At 50.7% G+C, this 21,410-nt stretch overlaps 9 protein-coding genes across 9 annotated transcripts; 6 read left to right on the forward strand and 3 right to left on the reverse strand.

Moving 5' to 3' along the window:
* Positions 1 to 103: 103 nt before the first annotated feature.
* On the reverse strand, positions 104 to 1,684 carry ALT_0735 (purine-cytosine permease family protein; the record flags this gene model as incomplete). Its single annotated transcript, XM_033556198.1, has 2 exons — positions 104 to 241; positions 299 to 1,684. 2 exons carry the CDS (start codon positions 1,682 to 1,684, stop codon positions 104 to 106), a joined length of 1,524 nt encoding a protein of 507 aa, XP_033412089.1.
* A 1,427-nt stretch (positions 1,685 to 3,111) lies between these two features.
* On the forward strand, positions 3,112 to 4,269 carry ALT_0736 (hydroxyacyl-thioester dehydratase HTD2; the record flags this gene model as incomplete). The annotated part of the gene is made up of 2 exons (XM_033556199.1): positions 3,112 to 3,719; positions 3,783 to 4,269. 2 exons carry the CDS (start codon positions 3,112 to 3,114, stop codon positions 4,267 to 4,269), a joined length of 1,095 nt encoding a protein of 364 aa, XP_033412090.1.
* Positions 4,270 to 5,807: 1,538 nt separating this feature from the next.
* Positions 5,808 to 7,149, forward strand: ALT_0737 (uncharacterized protein; the record flags this gene model as incomplete). The annotated part of the gene is made up of 6 exons (XM_089599027.1): positions 5,808 to 5,987; positions 6,044 to 6,419; positions 6,479 to 6,596; positions 6,661 to 6,728; positions 6,785 to 6,929; positions 6,996 to 7,149. 6 exons carry the CDS (start codon positions 5,808 to 5,810, stop codon positions 7,147 to 7,149), a joined length of 1,041 nt encoding a protein of 346 aa, XP_089456691.1.
* A 276-nt stretch (positions 7,150 to 7,425) lies between these two features.
* ALT_0738 (4-hydroxybenzoate octaprenyltransferase) lies at positions 7,426 to 8,325 on the reverse strand (the record flags this gene model as incomplete). The annotated part of the gene is made up of 1 exon (XM_033556201.2): positions 7,426 to 8,325. One exon carries the CDS (start codon positions 8,323 to 8,325, stop codon positions 7,426 to 7,428), a length of 900 nt encoding a protein of 299 aa, XP_033412092.2.
* A 1,465-nt stretch (positions 8,326 to 9,790) lies between these two features.
* On the forward strand, positions 9,791 to 12,352 carry ALT_0739 (putative C6 transcription factor; the record flags this gene model as incomplete). Its single annotated transcript, XM_089599028.1, has 8 exons — positions 9,791 to 9,906; positions 9,957 to 10,353; positions 10,407 to 10,620; positions 10,671 to 10,702; positions 10,751 to 11,149; positions 11,207 to 12,029; positions 12,082 to 12,227; positions 12,275 to 12,352. 8 exons carry the CDS (start codon positions 9,791 to 9,793, stop codon positions 12,350 to 12,352), a joined length of 2,205 nt encoding a protein of 734 aa, XP_089456692.1.
* A 442-nt stretch (positions 12,353 to 12,794) lies between these two features.
* On the forward strand, positions 12,795 to 13,532 carry ALT_0740 (ubiquinone-binding COQ10-like protein; the record flags this gene model as incomplete). Its single annotated transcript, XM_033556203.1, has 1 exon — positions 12,795 to 13,532. One exon carries the CDS (start codon positions 12,795 to 12,797, stop codon positions 13,530 to 13,532), a length of 738 nt encoding a protein of 245 aa, XP_033412094.1.
* Positions 13,533 to 13,786: 254 nt separating this feature from the next.
* On the reverse strand, positions 13,787 to 14,911 carry sod4 (mitochondrial 37S ribosomal protein mS42; the record flags this gene model as incomplete). Its single annotated transcript, XM_033556204.1, has 4 exons — positions 13,787 to 14,317; positions 14,383 to 14,507; positions 14,609 to 14,789; positions 14,852 to 14,911. 4 exons carry the CDS (start codon positions 14,909 to 14,911, stop codon positions 13,787 to 13,789), a joined length of 897 nt encoding a protein of 298 aa, XP_033412095.1.
* A 1,070-nt stretch (positions 14,912 to 15,981) lies between these two features.
* On the forward strand, positions 15,982 to 16,863 carry ALT_0742 (uncharacterized protein; the record flags this gene model as incomplete). Its single annotated transcript, XM_033556205.1, has 1 exon — positions 15,982 to 16,863. The coding sequence occupies one exon, from the start codon at positions 15,982 to 15,984 to the stop codon at positions 16,861 to 16,863; it is 882 nt and encodes a 293-aa protein (XP_033412096.1).
* A 1,969-nt stretch (positions 16,864 to 18,832) lies between these two features.
* Positions 18,833 to 21,009, forward strand: ALT_0743 (uncharacterized protein; the record flags this gene model as incomplete). The annotated part of the gene is made up of 2 exons (XM_089599029.1): positions 18,833 to 20,170; positions 20,242 to 21,009. 2 exons carry the CDS (start codon positions 18,833 to 18,835, stop codon positions 21,007 to 21,009), a joined length of 2,106 nt encoding a protein of 701 aa, XP_089456693.1.
* Positions 21,010 to 21,410: the final 401 nt, after the last annotated feature.

A 21,410-nucleotide genomic window follows, 5' to 3' on the forward strand; every position in this document is an offset into this window, starting at 1 on the left:
CTCGATGTGTTTATCGACTACGATATTGTTATAGTTTATGATGAGCGTTTATGTAGTCAATTCACTTATGTCTAGTACACTTCAATGATGAGAAGAGTATAGATCACCGTCCCAGGAATCGTAGCTCAATCATCCGAAGAAGAGGGTACACGCTAACAGCGAATATGAACGCTAGCCACATCCCCAGATCGCAGCCGTCGGGAAGAGTCTGAGCAATAGGGCCCCTGAAGAACGATTGATCCTGTGAAAACATCAGTAAAAATCCCCATAGGGCCAAGGAACAGAAGACGGAACGTACCATCCCTAGAAAGGCCCCAAGACAACCCGCCACCAAGCTTCCACCCGCTGCCCAGCCACTGGGTAACCTGGTCGCATCATCCCACGCCTCCCAGTCGTATGCCCCCTTATCGCGGTACGCTCGCAGAACAATCTCCTCCAGGACGACCCCGAACCACGCGACGATCCAGTAGCTCATGAGCGGGAGGAAATCCTCCATGATGTCGCGCAGGTAGGCGCGCGCCACGACGGCACAGACGGTATACGCGACCACCTCGAATGTTGTCAGGAGGGGCTGGGGAATGCGTGGGCCCCACTTGCCCAGCATTTGGAGGTTCAGGCCGGCCGAGTACGTGGCGGGAATATTGTTCGAGACGGCGGTGAGGACGAGGATGGCGGCGCAGAGGCTGCCGAAGCCGCAAAGGCCCGAGAAGGAGAGCGCGAGGAGGCCACCGGGGGAATCGGCGAAGACGGCCATCCAGGCGGGATTGGAGTAGAGGGCTGTGGCTAAGCCGATGCCCAGGATGGTGGTGAGGATCATGGCGAGGCCCATTCCTGCTGCGGCGGAGAGGAACATGCGGAGGGGTCGGGTGCTGGCGGGGAAGTAGACGAAGTAGTCTGCGCTCGAGGGGGTCCAGGTGATGGCGGAGGCGAAGCAGAGGGAGAAGAAGGAGAGGCGGTGCGCGGATGTGTCCTGGGGGAGGTCGGGGGAGAGACGATGCGTGGAATCGAATGCTGGGCCTGCACAGCCGATCATGATGCAGAGCACGGAGAGCGAGAGGACCCAGGCGTAACGGGACCAGAGATGGAAAAGGTTCATGCCGAAGGTAGCGATGCACCAGGTCAGGACGGCGACGACGACAATGCCGACGGTGACGGGCGTCCGGCCATTGGAAATAGTGAAGATGATCTGGCCACCCAAAATGCAATTGACCATGCCGTAGCCCAACATCGTCAGAATGTTGAGAAAGCAGCAAATCTTGCTTGGGTAGTAACCGAGAAAGTATCGCGTTACCACCAATGTGCGATGGCCGCTGCGTGGTCCCCACGTACTCATGTAGGCCACCGCGATACTTCCCAGTATACTCCCAAAGACACCACAGACGGATGCAGTGCCTAGGTCTAGGCCGTAGTATGAAGGCCCATACAGGCCCACGATGATGTTGTTGGCCGTGAGGGACGAGTTCAGCCAGAGCAGGAAGATTCGCGTGTAATCATCTGGACCAGCAGGTTGACGCGAATCAATTGCGACTCTTTGTATACCTTGAGTCTCTACCCCTGCCAGTCGACAGAGCCTTAGGGTCCATCTCTGAAAGGAGGAGGTAGACTTGACGGCATCCGGAATCTCGACGATCTCCGTCTTGATATCGAGTTTTGCATGGACATAGCCCTGCTCGAGGTCCGTCATTGGGAAGCTGGTCACGGAGAGAAAGCGAGTTTATGGTAAGTGGAATATAGTCATTGGGACGGGTATACTACCAGGTTAAGGGATGCCAGCAGTGTCGTTGACCAATATATAGGTAATGCCTGCGCGAGAAGGGGAATTGCATCATGGCCCTCAAACTGTTGCAGTGCAGACTCGCAGATAGCAATTGTGACACTGCATTTATTTCATTGATGCCTAAAATGGAGTTGCCGAACAGCTTTATCAGACGCTCATGTCCGAATGTCCTAAGAAAAGACAAGAATGAAGGCTTAAAGGGCCTAGATTGCGGCCTCCTGTGACCCCTTGAATAGGTTACACAAATCGGCTGCAGAGAGCAGGGGAATGACAGGATAAGACGTAAATGATAACGACGCCATTCAGCCGCCTGCACAGAAGCAAGGGAGACGCAATTATCCAGAGACTGCTCAGTTCCTTGCTTCTTCTAATAGTACAGATCCCGGTTCTTTGCACACTTGCCACTTGGGGTGTTCGGATGATACACGCAGGGATGAACCCGAGATTGCATTCTTGGGTCACAAGAATCGAACTTCGATCATCTTCTGTTCATTCTAGTCAGTATGACATAGAAAGGTGACATTCACCATATCATGAAGCTGCGTTAAGGAATGTCATGATGGTACTCCGATAAACAGTCGAGTGCCGACTTCCGGCTCCTCACTCGATACTTGTTGTCCAGATCAGGCGTTTGATTGCATAAAATCTTTCCGCCACATCTAGACTCTATGTCGAGTAATGCCACGCATACTGCAAAAGCAACACGATGTCGAGATTCGAGGCCCTCGACCCGATTTGTGGTAGGCAGGTGACTGCCAAACTCCGAAGTTGCAACGGCGCGTCGCTGGAGCAAATAGAGAGAGAATCGGACTGTGAAGCAGACCATGGCCTAGACCTCCAAGATAAATGGGAAGGTTAAGAGCTTTTAAGTAGGCGCCCCGCCCATTGTATTCGTATATGCCATTCCGCGTTACGCGTCGCATACTCCCAACCCAGTAACTGATCATCATGATCACCTCAGGGTCGCTCTCAATGGAAGGATCTGACTAGGAAATTAAGTTCCTGCATCCAATCCGAATCAAGTCTATGAGACCTGCCAGTTATTGGTCCCATACTGCTGGGAGATTTCCATTGGGTGGGAGGAAGCCAGTTGGTGATGTATCTTGGGATCGAGAAGCAATGGTCGTGCTGTCTCGGAAAGTGGCCAACCGGCACTTCCGAGAGCGAGACTTGATCTCGGGGAAGCACCCGAGGTCCGCCTTCTTCTCCCCACATTTGGAGACGGCTTCTCGGCTATATGCTCGCCGCTTATATTTATGTTGCTTCTTTGCCAATGACCTCACGAACCGGGCATATCCTTTTCATACCCCTGTAGAGACAGCTATAGTGCAGAAATGTCAGTAAGGTCTCGTTTGGCCTGCCAGTCTGGCCGTTTCGTCTCAAAAGGATATACTCCCTCTGCGCGCCAATTCTCAACGCATGGTCAGCGGTGCTCGCCATCAGATTCTGCCTCATCCATTGCAGCTTCATTTCTTTCTCGGTTTAATTCTTTGGGTCCTCAGACTCGCACTCAGGTCATTGATTCCAACCAGCTCCAACTTTTATCCCTCACCCTCAACCGGCCGACTCTATACCCCAACTCACCAGTTTTCACCAATGCATCGGCGTCATTGCAGCAAGGTACTCCCCTGCCTGCTGGATACCATTTGGTTTATTTCACTCCAGCGTTCTTGGAGAGCGAATTAGGAGCCGATGGCACCGATGTCTCGTACAACCCCGAGACACCGTTTACTCGGCGTATGTGGGCTGGCGGCGAAGTACAATGGCCACGCGGTCCAGACGGAATGCCTAATCCGTTGAGGGTAGGCCAAGAGATCCAGGAAACGACGAGGGTCCTGAGTGCGGAACCTAAAACTGTCCGCAGAACTGGGGAGGAGATGATTGTCGTAGGGGTGGAGAAGGAGTTTCGAAATGAGCATGGCGTGGCTGTGTTGGACAGAAGGTGAGGATGAATCCAGGACGCAGGGAACGGGAACCATACCTGGAGGACCACTAACGGTACCAGGAATTGGGTCTTTCGCAAAGCCCTCGCACCGTCATCATCATCAGTGTCAACGAATCTGCTGGACCCGATCACACCGTCTGGGCCGGCCTTCTCGAAGACTTCGACAACAGGCAGCGTCCACACACGGACAATGAAGCAAACGGCTGTCACTCTCTTCCGGTTTTCAGCGTTGACGTTCAACCCACATAAAATTCATTATTCACTTCCTTGGGCTCGCGACGTAGAGGGCCACAGGGATATTGTTGTCCATGGCCCGCTGAACCTCATCAACATTCTGGATCTGTGGCGCGACACAAGGGCTTCAACGCTCGCCAGCGAATCCCCCGAGCTCATACTTCCCCAGAGTATCTCCTATCGGGCGACGAGTCCTTTGTATGCTGAAGAGGAATATCGGATTGTGCTTGAGGATGAGGATAGTATTGCCAAGGTGCAAGTCATCGGTCCCGATGGAATGACAGTGGCTATGAAGGCGGAGATCAAGAGCTAGCACAGTAATCGTATCAATTGCCCTGTGAATAGTCGCGATACAGAGGCTGGTACTGGCCAAGGGTCGCTTATATTGCAGTAAGTGGCACTAGAGGTAACTTGACCCAGGAAGGGCTGAGCTTTGGCGCCAGCTTAAGCAGATGGAGGGCCATGTCCCTGAGTACCTCTCGAGGTCTTATAGGTTAGCTCACTGAGCACTCCAGGCATCCTACTGATTGGTGCTTATGAAATATCTGGCACTAGGTCACTTTGAGGGATCGTTACAGTATAGACTCTCGGTGAAAGTGCATTGAAGATGTGGAATGAATCTGCTACTTTCAAGCCTCTTAGCAAACTTCGATCCAAAAACTGCCAAAATGTATATTGCCTGCTTCATGGCACTATACTGACATTATTGATAGCAGTCAAAGAACCTCCGGTGCCCGTCCAAGAGGAGCGCCATATCTGGACTATCGCAACCAAGGTTGAACATTTCAAATCCTTGAAAAGGTTGATAGTTCGTCTCATTTCAGGAACAGAATGGTTCGAATTGTTGGATCTTGGGTATACTTCTGTCCCCGCTTCACGATAAACGCACTTGAAGCCAACCAGGTCGTTGCTCCTAGGAGTTTTGGCGTCTTTCAGGAGTTTGTCGAGTAGCATATAATGTGTAGTAGTATTGACAGCGTTAGAGAATCGATATAAGTGGATAGCGCTGGTCTAGATAATCCATGAAGCCTGAGAATAGTCTCTTTCAGTGAGAGGTCTCCTTGGATTCGATATCCAAAATATATTAAAGGGTGACGAATGAGAATGAGCTCCTCTCAAAATTCACAATGAGCGCGAGCAATGACCGAGCGCGAGGAGATGTTTGACGAAGGAAATCGGGCCGAAGAAGGGACAAAGAAAGCTTAAACGAGAAAGAGAGCAATGATACCGTGGCAGAAATAAAGAAAGTTCCTGGGACTGAAATGGAAGTCGGTCGAGGCAAATAAGAGCACGATCAGCTAACACCAGCCATCTCTTTGTCGCTGTTCTTCGATTTGACCTCTTTGTTCGTTCCTCCATCCTTTTCCCATGGAACAGCCAAAAGTGCATCCGCAAAACCACCGCTTGACTATGTTGATGACAGAGGTGTAGCTATGGAACCTGAGATAACAATTCTCACTGGCTTTGTTGACGTTTACCAGTCAGTTGACGCCTTGACATTGTTTCTCGCTATGGCCTATCGGGAGATCAGCCCTCGACCAGGGATCATCCTTTCTGAGTCCGTCAGAATCATTCATATGCGCTCTTTCAGCATGAGGCACACAAGGGTCCAGGTTGGTTGAACTTTGTCAATAAGAAACTTACAGATTAGCGAAGGCTGGCTTTGGCTGCTCAAGGTAGTATTGAAGTTGACCATCTGTACGAGGGAAAGATGTTGTTTTCAACTCCTCACGCACTGTATACAATACATATATTCTAGGTACAACATTATATCACACGCCGATCACACACTTGATCGTCGCACCACTAAAGAATATCCATGAATGAGTCGCGGAAATTTCGACTGTCCTCATGGTAGAGACAGGACAAGGCGGGCCACCCCCAGATGGAGATAGTGACCGGGGGCCCTTGCTGTTGGGTGTCTTGTGGGCGCAGGCAGGGATAGCGACAGTCATTGTATTCCTTAGACTATATGCTCGCTTCATGATACACACCACCGGCTGGGATGATTGGCTGATGTTTCTGACGCTGGTACAGAACCACCGCACTAGATCACATTGCACGACGAGAGCTAATAGGGGCAATAGGCGATATTCATCGCGTCAATTATCATTGCTACCCTCCAAGATAGTGTCGGGGGCTACCGACATGTGTACTATCTGGACGAGGATGCCGTCGTGCGAGCACTGGAGTTGAATTTCATCCTGCGCGGTGTTCACATTATAGGGTACGCTACAGGCAAAGCTTCCATCGGCGCATTCATTCTGCGTTTGATCGGACCGCAGAACATGTGGCAGAAATGGGTAGTCTGGGTCCTCATTATATTCACGCCGCTCGTCAATGTGTTGAATTGTATATTCAACTTTGTCCAGTGCAACCCCGTGCAGGGCAACTGGGACCCAAGGGTTTCAGCCAAGTGCTGGGAAAAAAGAGCGCAGCTCAAGTTCGCTTATTTCATGTGCAGTACGGTCACGGATAAGCCATTTTGCAAGACGAGAGTGGTGCGCTAATTTGAAGCATAGGCGAGAATATCGCGGCAGACACGGTTCTGGCCATCATACCGGCCACATTTCTGGTCAGTATGAACCTCAGTCTCAAAAAGAGAATCAACTTGACGATCCTCTTGGGACTCGGCTCAATGTGAGAATTGTACCTTGATTAGTTGCATTCGTTTCAGATAGACGCTGATTGGTATGCAACATAGGGCTACAATATGTGGCATTGTCAAGACCATCGAGCTGAACTCCATCCGCGATGCTCCAGACTTCACATGTGCGAAGTACCCGCCTCTTAACTAATACCTCGCAGCGCTAACATCAAAGGAACAGGGGGCTTATATGCCGTCACTGTCTGGGCCTTGTCTGAAATTTTTGTTATCATCACCTGTGGCAGCGTGCCGGCCTTGAAACCGCTCTGGGATCGGTACATCGTAAGACGATTCAGCGAGAATAATTCCGAATGTCACGGAAATTGGTTCGAAAACTACCGATTGCGACATGTCTATCAAGCGAGACTTCAATCTGGCTCAACTCAAGCCAGGCACGCGCCAAAGAGCGAGAGCACGAGTAGGTCATTATGGTCCGATCCGGGAGTTCAGGCCACAACATCAACGACAAAGCAACTCAACATCAATACTGCAGGAGAAAGAGAGATTGAGATTGAGACTATACAAGAGCCCCAGAGTGCTGTATAGTCTTCTAAGAGGTAAAAAGGGCAGACAGTGTTGGTGAAGTGTTCCACCGTGGCATTATGCCCCATGTTGACTTACAGTTGACTGGCGAGCGTCTCTTTTGTATTTTATCGAGTGTAGCTTTGCAAAATATGCCACCATCTAATATGATAAATATACCAACAACCAAACCAACCAAACCGACTCAGATAACTAACGGCCATTCCCCGGAATTAGTCAACAAGAGCTAGAAGGAGCGAGTCTAAGAATTGACGCAGTACTCCCCCAGCAGCCCAACAACTATACTCGCACCCACAAGTGAGACCCAGGGCAAAACCACCACGCGCAGCTCGCCGAGTGTCGCAGATCAACAAACCATAGCAAAGCAGCCAAAGAGATTGCTGTTCCAACGCAGCTGCCTGCAAAGTAGATTGCCGAGAAATTGCATGCCACACCCGCAGCGAGCAGCAGCATCACCTGTGTCGCCGCGAGAACAGACAATGCCTGCTTCGTGCGGTCACCAAGGCGAACAGCTAACGACCGTACGCCCACATTGGCATCGTCTCTGGCATCCTGGTGTGCGTAGATAGTGTCGAAAATGACCGTCCACAGGATACTTGCTATGTAGAAACACAGGGCAGCAACTAGGCGCAGGTCATCGGTCTCAGTTCCAAGACGATATAAGCCCGACAGTGGAAGAGGGTCGGCATCTAGAGCCGCACCGCAAAGGAAGATAGGCATCCCGAATGCAATCCCCAATATGACCTGTGGGAAATCCGTGACTCGCTTCCCTAGAGGATACACCAGCAGGATAGCTGTCATGAGTGCAGCATGACACATGCACCCCCGGGGCAAAGGAAGGAGCATCGCTGTCCCCAGGGCTATCTGAGCGAGCGTGAAGAGATGGGCTTGGACCGTGGAGACCGCGCCCCGTGGAATGGGACGATTTCGGGTTCTAGACACCTTGCGGTCGAAGCTCTGGTCCAGAGTGTCGTTCCAGGAACAGACTGCTCCGCGCAGTACAATGACCCAGACAGCAAAGAAGAGGAACAGAGAGATGAGGATCAGTGGTGACGGAATCGGAGAAGACATGCTGGCTGCCAAGGCGAGGCCGATGGCGAAGTGCCAGTAAAAGGCCCAGTAGCCCGCAGGACGATCTAGTCGCATGAGTTCGGCATATGGGATCCAGCTCTGTGGCATTATAGCAAAAAGCCCAGTTTTGGGTATGGTGTATTTTGAGGATGGCAAAAAGTGGCATTCGGGGGTTGTGTTGGCTAGGACCAGGTTAGGACCCATCACTTCTTGAATGCTGGTATTTGCTTTCATTGTAGGGTGCATCGAATGCGTGGCTGCGATCTGAATTTGATGATTGTCTTCTCTCGAGAGTCAAAGTCGATGAGATGAATGCAACAGAAGTATCTCGTTCTTCTGGGCTTCTTATAGCTATAAGTCTACCTACCTGATGGCCTGTCCCGGCGACCTGGTGCTCGGATTGTGTATTGAAAGCGTCTCCGCCAGCACCAGGCCACTATTAACCCAAAAAGGCATCTGTTTCGGCAGTCTGCGAGCTTGTACTTCTGTCCGTGCAGAAGGAAGGGTTATGTTCCTGGTCAAGGTCTCTGTTCCGAGACATACTATCTGCGCTTGCCGTTGAAACGCCAGATTCGGCAGTCTCAATTCGACGAGAGTTCCCTTTGTGTGTTTCACTTTGCCCGGTCTGTGTGCATGTTGACGGCATCTTTGAGCCTGCAAGTGTTCGAGGAAGGGAGAATTCATCCCGCACATCTCAGACAAGAGCACCGTATATAGATGAGACGCCACTCAGACGTCTGTCTGCTGACGAACAGCTTGAGCGCCACGCACGGGATTCCATTACTGGACTCGAATTCTCAGATACCTTAACGCCTCGTAAGACAGACCTTGTAGCATCGCTTTCAAGTCCTGGGCCATGCGTTTCCAAGTCGAGCTCTTGGGAGATACACGTTTGTTGCTTGCCAGTCTTTAGTGAGAATGACATCTGGCTGCAGATGCAGATGAAGAACGCTAACAAAGCTATCAGAGTATCTCACGAACAGTTTGAAGATCTGATTGAGGATTTCGAAAACTGCAGTTTCGGATGACTGATCAGGCTATGTAGCAATCTCCCACCCACCCAATTTCAGGGGCTCGTATGCACCTCGGGCATTGCATTTGAGTTTGAGTCCCGTCATGATGTGCGGTATCGAAGCGAGAAATCCAGTTCTTCTCTTTAGAAAGCAAGCCTGTGTTGGAATAGAAATGTTTGATGCTCGGGAGATCAACGGTACCCAACGGGTCAAGCTGCCGGATATATTGGTCTGTCTTAGACAACTCAAAGACAGGGGAAGCGGGACCAGATCCAAACTCTGAAGACTGCTTTAGCTGTCAAGCGGGCTTACGGTAGTGGTAGACATGTAGGAAACGTTCACTGGAGAAAAGTGCTGACAGTTGGCAAACGAGATGATGTTGAAATCAGTGCTTTGGTCAATGTTCCCAGTTGGCGCGGAGATAAGTCCGGAGACCGGAAGCCACACCACCATCTTCCCAATCCCTCGTGTTCAACCAGCCAACATGTATTCCATCTCCGGTCAATGACAGAATCTTTTTTTCATCACATATCTATATTTGACTGAGTCCCTCATCCAGGATGAACGACTTGACGAAAGAACCCCACGTTCAGGACGTTCCGAATCCAAGCATGGTGACCAAGGAAAAGAAGAGGAGCCGAGTTCAACTCTCTTGCACTGCCTGTAGAAGTCGAAAGTACGTCTTTTGCTCTACGGTCATAAGATTTTGTGCTAATGCATGTCTAGGCTCAAATGTTGTCGGACATATCCATGCACCAACTGCAAGAAAAGAGGGGAGGCCGCATCCTGCACCTTCGTGGGCCGTGGCCCTCGAGCAAGGTCATCGCAGGGTCGAACAAGCCCGGCCCTTGTGCAAGATCGTCTTCAACATCTTGAAAACCTGATCTTGTCGTTTACTCAGAAGAAGTCATCGGAACAGAGTCAAGCCCCTAGTGCATCAGAGCAGCAGAATACTCCGTCTAGAACAGCAGGGAGTGTTGTTCCAGCGGTGCTGGAGAATCCCCCTTCAAGCATGGAACCGGAACCGAGATGCTCTGCGCCTGAAAGCACTGGTAGACTTCTGGAAAATGAAGCAGGGTCGAGCTATTTCGATGGCGCTCACTGGCGTGCTATACTCGAGGAGGTAAGGCAACCTGCCTCCATTGCATGTCCGCGTATTAACGAACACGCTGCAAGGTGAACGAGGTTAAGGGATACCTTCAACAAGAGACGGACGAAGAATCTGAGGATGAACTCATGGATGAAGATTTTTTTGACTCTTCTTCGCCGGCTCTCTTACTCGGCTTGAACAAGCCGGCAAGCAAGGAGGAACTGCTCGCCGATATTCCTCCACGGCCAGTAGCAGATAGACTTGTCTCACAGTTTCTCCATTGTAAAGAGCCACTATTAGGTACGTATCCGCGATTGTACGAAACTCTACGCAGGTACTGACATTAGAAGTCGTTCTCCATTTCCCAACATTCCAGAAGGAGGTAAGTTAATCAAAGATGAACTGCTCACAGATGACTGACAGAATATAGTATAACCAATTCTGGTTAGACCCGCAAGGAGTGTCTCTTCAGTGGCTCGGTCTGCTATATGCTGTTTTCACACTGGCAATTTCAGTTTTGAATACGATAGAGGAACCAGTGCCCCAGTCACTGGGAGATCACCAGGTCGCCACGACCCGGTTCCGCAAACGTACTGTACAATGTTTGGTCCAAGCGAACTATATAACTCCTGGCAGATACAAAGTTGAGGCACTTTTTCTGTATACAATGGGAGAGTTCCTCACAAGTTGTGATGCCCAAGCTGGCGTCTCGTTCATGCTCGGGCTCACTATAAGGCTTGCCATGCGGATGGGGTACCATCGGGATCCCCGAAATTTCCCCAAGATGTCGGCGTTCGAAGGGGAAATGAGACGGCGTCTATGGGCTGTTGTGAGTCAACTCGACACCCTGATTTCTTTCCAAGTCGGACTACCTCGGACAATCCAGGCCTGGCAACACGATGTGGAGCTACCGCGGAACTTGTTTGATGAAGATTACGATGAGAATACGAAAGAACTCCCACATTCTCGGCCAGAAACCGAGCTCACTCCGCTGTGCTATACCATAGCCAAGGGAAGAATCATGTCTGTTTTTGGACGAATATCAGATCTTGCATACTCACGGGAACCGGTGACATACGAGCAAACGCTCCAAATTGATCGGCACCTTGAGGAAGTGCACGATCAGATTCCGTCGATCTTACGAATTAGGCCCATGGAGCAGTCAATCACCGACCCATCTGACCTAATCCTCAAGCGTGTCACCCTGGAGATTTTGTATCAGAAGTGCCGCTGCGTTTTACACCGGAGGTACCTGGCGGAATTCCACGATGATATGCGATACGCATATTCTCGCTGGGTCTGTATGACCGCAGCGAAACAGATCCTTCGACACCAAGCAGTTCTTCACCACGAAACTCAGCCTGGAGGCCAGCTGTACCGCGAAAAGCGATTCCCGAATTCTATACAAAACACAGACTATCTGCTAGCAGCCATGATTATCTGCCTCGAACTCTCCCCTGGCCATCCCAGGGAGCCAGGAACGGACAGTCAATGCAACGATGTGACAGTGATTATCAAAGGCCGTGAAGACCTTCTATCAACCCTGGAGACAACCCATCAGATCTTCAAGGACATGCGCCGGCGATCGGCGGATGCACAAAAAGCATATGCTGCGATGTCAATCATGCTTCGTTGTGTCAAGAAAAGCATGCAACATGCAGTAGATTCCACCGGTTCAAGTGGCCTAGAATTCAATACAGCCAGTGATGGTAAGATGACCGGACTATGGCTTGTGCAAGATACTAAATCGTCGGACTGTAGTTTCCCCACCCCCTTATGACGGATGGCAGAATCAGCAAGGTCCCTCGTCCGTGCTTGCCAACGACCAGCTCAATGCAATGCAATCGCCATTTACCTCGCTAGATGTGATTGAAGAGATGCTTGACGCGCCGACCAACCTTGACTGGGTAAGAACACTGAGGCCGTTTGTTCCAGGTTTGCTAACCTTCCGCAGGGTCTTTGGGACCAGCAAATCCGAGGCTTTGAAGGTGAAGACGCGCGCACTCTTTGGTATCCTGGCTTTGAGTCATAAGAGCCGCCTGTTGACCTCGGTAGAGACATTGACGATAGCTACTGGTGATTGAATGGTTATATAAATTTTCCAGTTCTAGTCCTGACTGCTTACATGCGTTAACTGGCGCATTTGCGGGTTGGGTGCACCTGTATATAGTGTAGTGCCTTATGTATATACCTCGAGATACGACAATGGTACAGAATTATATACGATTAATTTAATCTGATATGATATTCACCAATAATCAACGATACTTGAAAATCTTTAGTAACAAAACCCTCGTAATTTATGTGCTCAATGGCATGACGTCGCTGTCGCTATACAAGTAAACCTACGCCGTTCGGCACGTCCCGCGTGGATCCTGCAGCAAAGAAAAAAGTACGGAATTGTCGGAGCAGTCAATTGCCCTATCTCACACCTGCAGAGGCATACCACATCTACTCGAGTCCTCCAACACAAAATGAAACCATCCTTACCACTGCGACGCATTTGTCGCCGGACAAACATCACAATCCGCCCGCCAACTTCGCCAGCACTCGTTGCACGCATTTCGCATCAGCAACGAATACCGGCTGCAAGCCCTCGCTCAACATCACTCACAACCACACCTCGCCGACACTTCAACCTCTCGTCGCTTTCCTCCCTCTTTCCCCCAAGCAACGGCAACGGCAATGACAACAACAAAAGCCGCGTTTTAACCGCCACCCGGACCCTCCCCTACCACCCCAGCGCGCTCTTCAAAGTCATCTCCTCCGTCGAATCCTACTCGCAATTCCTCCCCTTCCTCACGGCCTCAACCGTCACCCATCGCGATCCGGAAACGGGGTACCCGACGCGCGCCTTCCTGACAGTTGGCTACGGGCCTCTCAGCGAAACCTTCACGTCGCGCGTGGACTGCAATCGGGACAAGTGGACTGTCGAGGCGCGCAGCGGGGCCAAGTTCGGGGTGGACTCGAAGGATGGGCAGGAAGGGGGGATCTTTCCCGGCGCGAACGAGGGGATTTTTGAGTATCTGAGTACGAAGTGGGAGTTGGTGCCGGTCCCCGGTCGAAGTGTGCAGACGCGGGTGCAGTTGGAGATTCAGTTTGAGTTTCGGAATCAGTTCCATGCGGCGATGATGAGCGCTGTTGAGGGGCAGATGGCGAGTGTTATGATTGAGGCATTTGAGAAGAGGATTAGGGAGGTGGAGGGGAGGTAATTATCATAGATTCGGGCTATACGGCTTGGATGGGTTATATAGAACTATACATGAGCTGAGGGCACATGGATTGTATAGTATAGAGGATCAGTCGCATTCTTTCCATTTTGTATCTCTATCTCGAGACGAATCGCTGTACATTTAGACAACATATGAGAAAAGAAAACCCTTGAACAAAGCCTGGCCAATGCTGTCAAAAGCTAGTATAGTATAGTACAATTCAATTATCGAAACATGCATCCGGTACGTGTTTTTCATAGCATGCTTAGGCTGCGGTTCCGGTTGGCCGCATGACGGCCTCCCTTCAGGGAGCTGACCGCGTTGTAGTTATCAAACACAGTCTCCCAGTTGATCCGGTCCCACCACCGCTCCAGGTACTCGGCCTTGCCGCCGATTCCGTAGTCCATCATCCAGACGTGCTCCCAGGTGTTGACGCACAGAATGGGCTGCACGTCTACGGCGCCGGGAGCCATGTTCTTCTGGTTCAGGGAGTGGGCACCCATTGAGCCGGCGTACATGTTGCCAAGTGGCGCATCGGGGCTGTGGGTGGCCATATCGACCGGTTGGCGCCGGGAGTGAGCAGCAGGGTAGGGCGAGCCTGCGTTGTAGGTGCAGAAAATGTGCATCAATCCTTCCCGCTCAAGGTTCTTAGCCAGCCATACGAAACCGGGCCCAAACATGGCGTTGGCGGTGGCAAGGAAGTCGAGTTTCAACGATTCGACGGAGGAGCAGGTGTCGATAATGTCCTTGGCGAACTTGTCGGGAATCTGAGTGGGGGTGGGTGACTATTGCACAAACAAATTAGACGTGGCCGATCAGATGGCGATCCTCCTCCTTGCAATGTACTCACCAAGCAGTTAAAGAAGAAGTGGTTGTTGTGAGCCATCGAGGCGTAGTTGAAAACGGAGGCCATCTCCGGACGCCGGGAGTACTTGACCAGCAGTTCTCCGGGTTTCGCATCAGCGTCGACGGTGTCTATCGATCAAGCATCAGATATTGACCCCATGTTATACCCAATTCCAGATTTATAGCGCTAAGTCAAGCTGAAGATGAGATATTGCGGAAGGTCTTCTCACCCTGTGTCAAGAGATTCAGTTTATCGATGAGGAGAGTCTGATATTGCGTCCAAGCAAAGTCGAATGCCTCTGGCGACAATAACTCCGGAATACCATTGTTCTTGAAGTACGCATCGTGCGTCAACTGGGGGACTCTGTGCAACTGTCGTGTCTGGAAGCGTGGGAGGGCGGAGATGGGTTTCTATCAGAAAGGATCAGTTCTGTACTGTAAGCCAAGGGCTGCCGGGAAGCGGGAAAGCTTACTTGAGAAAGAGCGGACAGTGCACGCAGAGGAGTCTGCGGCCGGAGGAGTCGGTTCAACATGATGAGGGTGTGGAATTGAGGGATCTGAACATCAAATGGAGAGCAGCTTCACGGCCGCAGAATTTCCATCGCGGATGCGAAATTGCTGTATTGAGACTAGCGTCGCTGAGGTAAGTTAATTTTCAGCCGGCCAATCAGCGGCCGGAGATTTACTTCCTCCGTCTGTTAACCGCCCATCGACGATCTGTTGCATCTTCTCTCAGTCAATACTCTACGCGCCCTCATCTCAGGCCCATGTTGCGTTGTCAAATGGGAAGCTTTCAACTGGACTGCACGACTAATAGCTGCTATCCTTTTGAGCACCTGGATCGTTCCGTTAATATGCGACCTACCATGGGCCCCATCTGCCGTCTCTATTTTGAGATGACGGCGCTTGTAGCTGCCATGGCCCTGGATGTTCCTTAAATGATGGCCTGACGCCTATTTTGGGCATTGAATCAAACTACTGTCTCTCACTCTAGTCACGATCTCTTTGTTGTTATTTTTTATGTGTTCTGCATATTGTCCTTTGTCTTTGTCTACGGTCCTTTCAGCTTCCGAGTCTGGCTCTCTCGCGATTAGGTTCCTTTGTTGTTGGGAACATCCATTTCTAATCGACTAATCTCTTCTTGCACTCATCTTTCTGCGATTAATAGTACATACTGCAAACCTGTTTCCTGAAGAACCCTTGGTATTGCCAAATGGCGAGGTCAAGTTTCACTGCGTTCTTGGTGGCCTTCACCACCGTTTACATCTCACCGAGCTATGCCTTCAACAGCCTGTTGAACCGAGCCTCAGACTCCTGTCCAGCATCGTACGAGCAGTGTAACAACTCCAATCTGCCATCCTCTTTTTGCTGTCCGTCCACATCGACCTGCGTGAGTCTGGATAACGGAAGTTCCGCCATCTGCTGCCCCAGCGGGCAAAGTTGCGCCTTCATTGAGCCGATCACTTGTGATGTGTCACAGCAGAATGCCACCCTTCACCCAAAAGCTGTGGTCAAGACAATACGGCTTGGTGAAACTCTGCCAAAGTGCGGGGATTCGTGCTGTCCTTTCGGATACAGCTGCCAAAGCAATAGCATTTGCGCCATGAGCACGTCGACTTCGACAGCCACGAGCTCAGTATCCTCACTTACCACAACAACCAACCCTCCTTCTGCTTCTACAGCAGCCTCTACAGAATCTACAACATCTACAACATCTACAGCACCGACAACTGCAACTGCTTCCTCGAAAGTCACAGACACCGCCTCCTCGACAAATGGTGTCCAGCCGACCATCATAACGGCATCTGATCCAGCAGATCCATCGGCCTCCAGCGCTGCTTCTAGCTGCCATGGAGCTACAGCCGCTATGGCGAGCGCATGTCCTTCCTTCCCAACGAAAGCGATCATTGCCGGCTTCTTCCCTGGCGCCGCCTTCGGAGCCGTCCTCGCACTGCTGGCAATGTTCCTCATGAGGCCACGAAAAGATAACCTACCCCCATCTGTGAAGATTGCACAGCACACCCAGAGAACACCGAGCGGAACACTCATTGGAATCTCCGACCCCATCCCCTCGGAAGAGAACGCCTACCGCACTGACTTCCTTCTACGGAGATCCCTGAAACGCAACTCCGAAGGCGCACGCTCGATGCTCCAACGCACAGGAACTCGCGTCAAGAGCTTGTTCGGCTCAACACCGAAGCCGAGCCAGATGGCGTCAAAGCCGCCTCCGTTGCCGTCAACCCCTCCGCAGCAGGTTCGCATGCCCAGTACGGAGAGTATCAAGGTCTATACGCCGCCGGGGACATTCGCCTCGACGGGTGTTCTCAAGCCAGAGCCGTACCCGACTATCGTCGTGGGGAACGGTGCAAGCTTCAGCGAGATGATTGATCAGGTAGGGTTTAAGAATAGCAAAGGTGATCCGAGCTACAGCGTCAATGAGACCCCTAGGTCAAGGAGCAAAAGTCCTCTCCGTCGCCTTTGTTGATGGCGAACAGCTTTTTCTCTTATGTGTCTGTATCCGTTCGTTTGCATAGAGGAAAAGGTGTGATTCTTTATTAGCAGTTGGCGTATACACTATTTAGCGTGCTGTGCACATATACAGTTGTTCTTTGTCTCGTGGTTTGAAGCAATAGTTCCCTTCTCATCTGTCTAATCATCTAATGAAAAGAAGGTTTGTCTTCTCTAATATTAAGCTACAAGCAAGGGTTTGGATACAAAGTTTTGAAGCATGGAAATAGCTTGAATTCTCTGCTGGTTCTCAGCCCTCAGAATAGATAATTAATGTTGAATCCAGAACACGAGAGACCAGCTGTTACCTGAGTGTACGGGTACGACTCGTAGCTCAGACATCCGATAAAGAAGCAATAGCTCCATCCAGAATGACCGAGTCACGTCGTTTGATGTTGATAAGTAAAGAAACAGCCAGTCCCGACGAGCCAATGGCATTCGGTGGTGAAATACCAATTGCTTCAGAGTTGATTTTGTCTGGCAAGTTCGGGCCATTAACTTCCTCCACCATCTTGCCATCTATTCAGAGTGGAAACTTGTGACTTTGTCTGCTCCTTCATAAAAGAAAGTTTCGACTTTCTCTAGCTTTCATTTTTGCCGTTCATACACTCAGGAACTGTGATTGGGATACGGGCCCAGTCTGTTGCTTCGGGATTTCTTGTTTGTATGACTGCACCATCGCCAACATAGTCAATATGCATATTGTTTCCAGTTACAGCGACAAGAGGGCCCCCGCGGGATCTTATAAGGTGCCATGATCAAGGCAAAAAGTGATGTTTGTGTACTTGATCTTGAAATACTTGTGAGCTATAGCTTTCTAATTCCTATTCCTAGGCACACTACGTCATTTATATAAGATTTGGTGTCTTCTCATGGTACATCATGCATGGATAACAATCATGCAACAGGCTGAAACTCTAGGTGATTCTATGGCAAAAGAATTGTCATGTGAATTCAATCGTTCAGTTTAAGGAGAGCCCAGTCTTTTGGATGCGACAAGTGGTCAGTATCATGTGGTGAAAAGACCATTGGCATTGGCCTCATCGGCACCAGTCTATATGCGAGAACCGGCATTACCCTGTTGATGTGGACTCTATAACGTAACCATTAGATTGCCTCGATCCCATAGTATTGGATCTGTGGATGATTTCCGAAAGCAGCACTATTAAATGAACCTCTGATGCTTCCCTGTACATGACTGGGTGACAGCTAAACTTGATATGATACACACAATGGATAAAAAAGCAATTATGGTTAGTGAGTTATAAAGTGGACTGATAACCTCCAGAAAAGTACCAAATGATATAGAGAAGAATCAGGAGATGCTTAAATCTTAATGTTGAATGTGGATATAACCGATGGTTGATCTTGAAAGCCTCAGCCATGGGATTAGGGTTACTGATAAGCTTATGCTTAGAATCTGCTTCAACCTGATCCAGGCGGCATGATGATGGAGGTCGGGAGATATCTGGGCTCGGCTAGATCTAACCTTGGGCTTTTGAGATTATGACTTACCATGAACTTAAAGTTGAGGACGGCCATATTGATATGCGACATCAATCAATCAGACAGCAGGTACCTGAGCTTTTACAGAGGGCGATTATGCTTAATACAATCTACAAACAGCACAGGATTATCTGCTGCCAAAGCTGCAGAGTATTAGACTGGTAATCTTCCGAGTCGGGCCAGGTAGTCACACCACCACATTAGCTCCCAACCACTCGAACCAGAGTCTAAGAGGACTTTATCCCCCAAATAATAACCTTGTTGGATATGGAGAGAGGCGAACTCGTGAGGTAGTGGCCATCGAAATCACATCTAACCATGGCGACGGCCTGGACAAAAAGGTGTATACCCGACCATATAAAGGCACTTGTGAAACCTACTGAGGTCCCCTCCTGTTTATAGAGTAGGACAAGGGTTTCCTAAATCGCTCAAAAGCAAAAATGGCAACCGAAGTTGAATTCTCTGTCATGGGAGGCGAGGTCCTCGCACCAGGAACTGAGATTGATATCCATGCTCCTCGGCCAGTTAATCCCCAGGGTGCCCGCAGCGCTGTCATTGTCACCCAGGATGGCCGGAATGTTTTTGTCCCCGTCACTGTTGACCAAGGAGGCACCACCATTAGAATCTGCACTGAGCATCTGGGCCAAGGCAGCTTTTACTTGCAAGTTGATGAGCTGCTAGACAACAACGGGAAGGAGCTTTTGCATTATCAGAAGATACCAGTTAGCTTCCATCCTCTGGTGAGAAATGTGCCGCGTTCGTTGCGGGTTGTCCAAGCCTCCTATATTGCGGTCAGCGAGGAGGCAATCCAAAAGCTCCTGCCTGGCAAGAGTGCCCCGCCTGGGTTTCAGTATGTGGGATTTATCCTGGCTTTTGACGAGAAGAACGGCGACCCTGTATCCTTTGCATTCAACGAGAAGGGCGAACAGATCGATGGCAAGGCAATTTTGGACAAGTTCCACCAAACCCAACTGGCGAAGTTGGGACGCCTCCATGAAACTCTCCTCCATAAACTTGAGACCGTCAATGCTAGCCAGCCGCTTAGCATTGCTGTCTGGCCTGAGATCAAGCTGGACCTCACTGGATATGACAAACCAAACGAAGGGGAGATCGAAAAGCCTCCAGAAGCTGCACGCGCTCTCGTCGCTGACGCTGTGAAGGTTAGAGGTGCCATAGTCAAAATCATGAAGGATCTCGGCGCCACGGTAGAAGAAACTCCGCCAGAGCAGTTGGCCATATATGCGACCCTCGAAGTCTCTCAAGTCCCTACACTTGCACAGACTCCAGATGTGGGCCAGGTATTTCTTGACGACCGCACTGGGCTCAACGATCTGGTCAACTCGGAAGCGATAGGTCGCGCAGCTCCGGCTCAAGCCCTTGGATATACGGGACAGGGGGTCCGTGTTGCCGTCTTCGAAGCTGGGCCTTCCGATCTCACCTACCTTGCATTCGACGGCAGATATACCGAAAGCCCTGAAGGGAATGACCACGCACGACTGACTAGCGCTATTATCAAAAACGTCGAGCCTGGGAAGCCGCACGGCTACGCCCCGTACTGCTCCCTTTATTCCGCCAACAGTTATGACAATGCCGCATTGCGATGGGCGGTCGGTTCACCCCAGAACTGCACTGTCGTCAGCCAGAGTTTCCACCGCCCCGATGAGCAGCACAGTGCGAGTCTGTCGGTCGATGACATCCTGAAGGACCATCTCGCGACGCAGTGGCCCTTTCCAACAATCGTGCAATCCGCGGGGAATGTCAGCCAAGCATCCCAGTATGTCAGTCCAAAGGGGTTCAACACAATCATCGTCGGAAGCCACAACGATACCGCGACTGCAATGGCTGGCAGCTCAGCGTTCAGAAACCCAGCCTCGCCCGACCGGGACGCGAGCTTCCCGAGCTGGCTGCCAATGGCACGGGGGTTACTGCCGTGGGACTGACCATGTCTGGCACTAGCTTCTCGGCCTCGGCCGTGGCAGGAACCGCTGCTCTACTCCAGGGCGTCAACTCGACGCTGAAGTCCTGGCCCGAGGGCTGCAAAGCCATCCTCCTGGCCAGCGCCGGTCCCACCGTCAGCGGTGACACTTGGGCGGAAGACAATCTCTGGGGCATTGACCAGTCAGATGGGTCTGGTGCTCTGAATGCCGAGATAGGCGTGTTGATTGCACAGAACCGCCAATGGCGCGATCTGCCGCCTGCCCCTCGCGGCTGGGACGTTGGTTCCTTGAAGGATATTGATTTCGCTAGTCAGTCCATGTCCAAGTTCTTCTACAAGGTGGCCGTACCCGACCCCGACCCTGCCACTCCCAGAAACGTCTATACAGTCAAAGTAGCTTTAGCGTGGGATGCCAAATTCCCATCCAACGTCACCAGAGTGCAGAGTCCAACTGTCGCCTTCCTCCTCGCTATCTACAAGAGCAATGGTGGCCGTCCAGTTCGGTACTCTGGTTCGTTCGACAACAACTATGAAATCGTCGAGTTTATCGCGATGCCGGGAGAAGAGTACCATATCCATATCGCTCGAGCTTCGGGCTCGGGAACTGTGTGGTATGGGCTTGCTTGGAACGTCTCATCCTCGGCAGATATCTGTCCTGTCAACGTACCTGCTATGGAATGACCTATCATCCTCGAAGGTGGAAGGCATGTTGCGCTACTGTTTTGATTTATAATGATGACTTCTTCTCGGATCTCAAGGACAGAAAGATACCACACCAGTAACACAACTTATCAAGCATCTTGAGACTGCAGTTGAAGCGGAGGACTAACTTTCATCTTGACTATTGCTTAATTATTACCAATTAAAGCACCGAGAATGTGAATCCCAGTCGACTTGTCTTGATACATTCTGTAGAAAGATCCCAGTATGTGAAGATGTCCTCGTTCCTCGCCTGCTACGACCTGATCACTGCTTCTCTTGGTCGTTGGATGAATTCGGATACCCGCCCTGCCACTCCAGGGGAAGAATATGCACATAAAGAGTAATAGGATACAGAAAGAGTTTTTCGCAGCAGCGTAATA

The sequence above is a fragment of the Aspergillus lentulus genome (genome assembly GCF_001445615.1).
Source record: "Aspergillus lentulus DNA, contig: Alt01, strain: IFM 54703, whole genome shotgun sequence".
NCBI lineage: Eukaryota > Fungi > Ascomycota > Eurotiomycetes > Eurotiales > Aspergillaceae > Aspergillus > Aspergillus lentulus.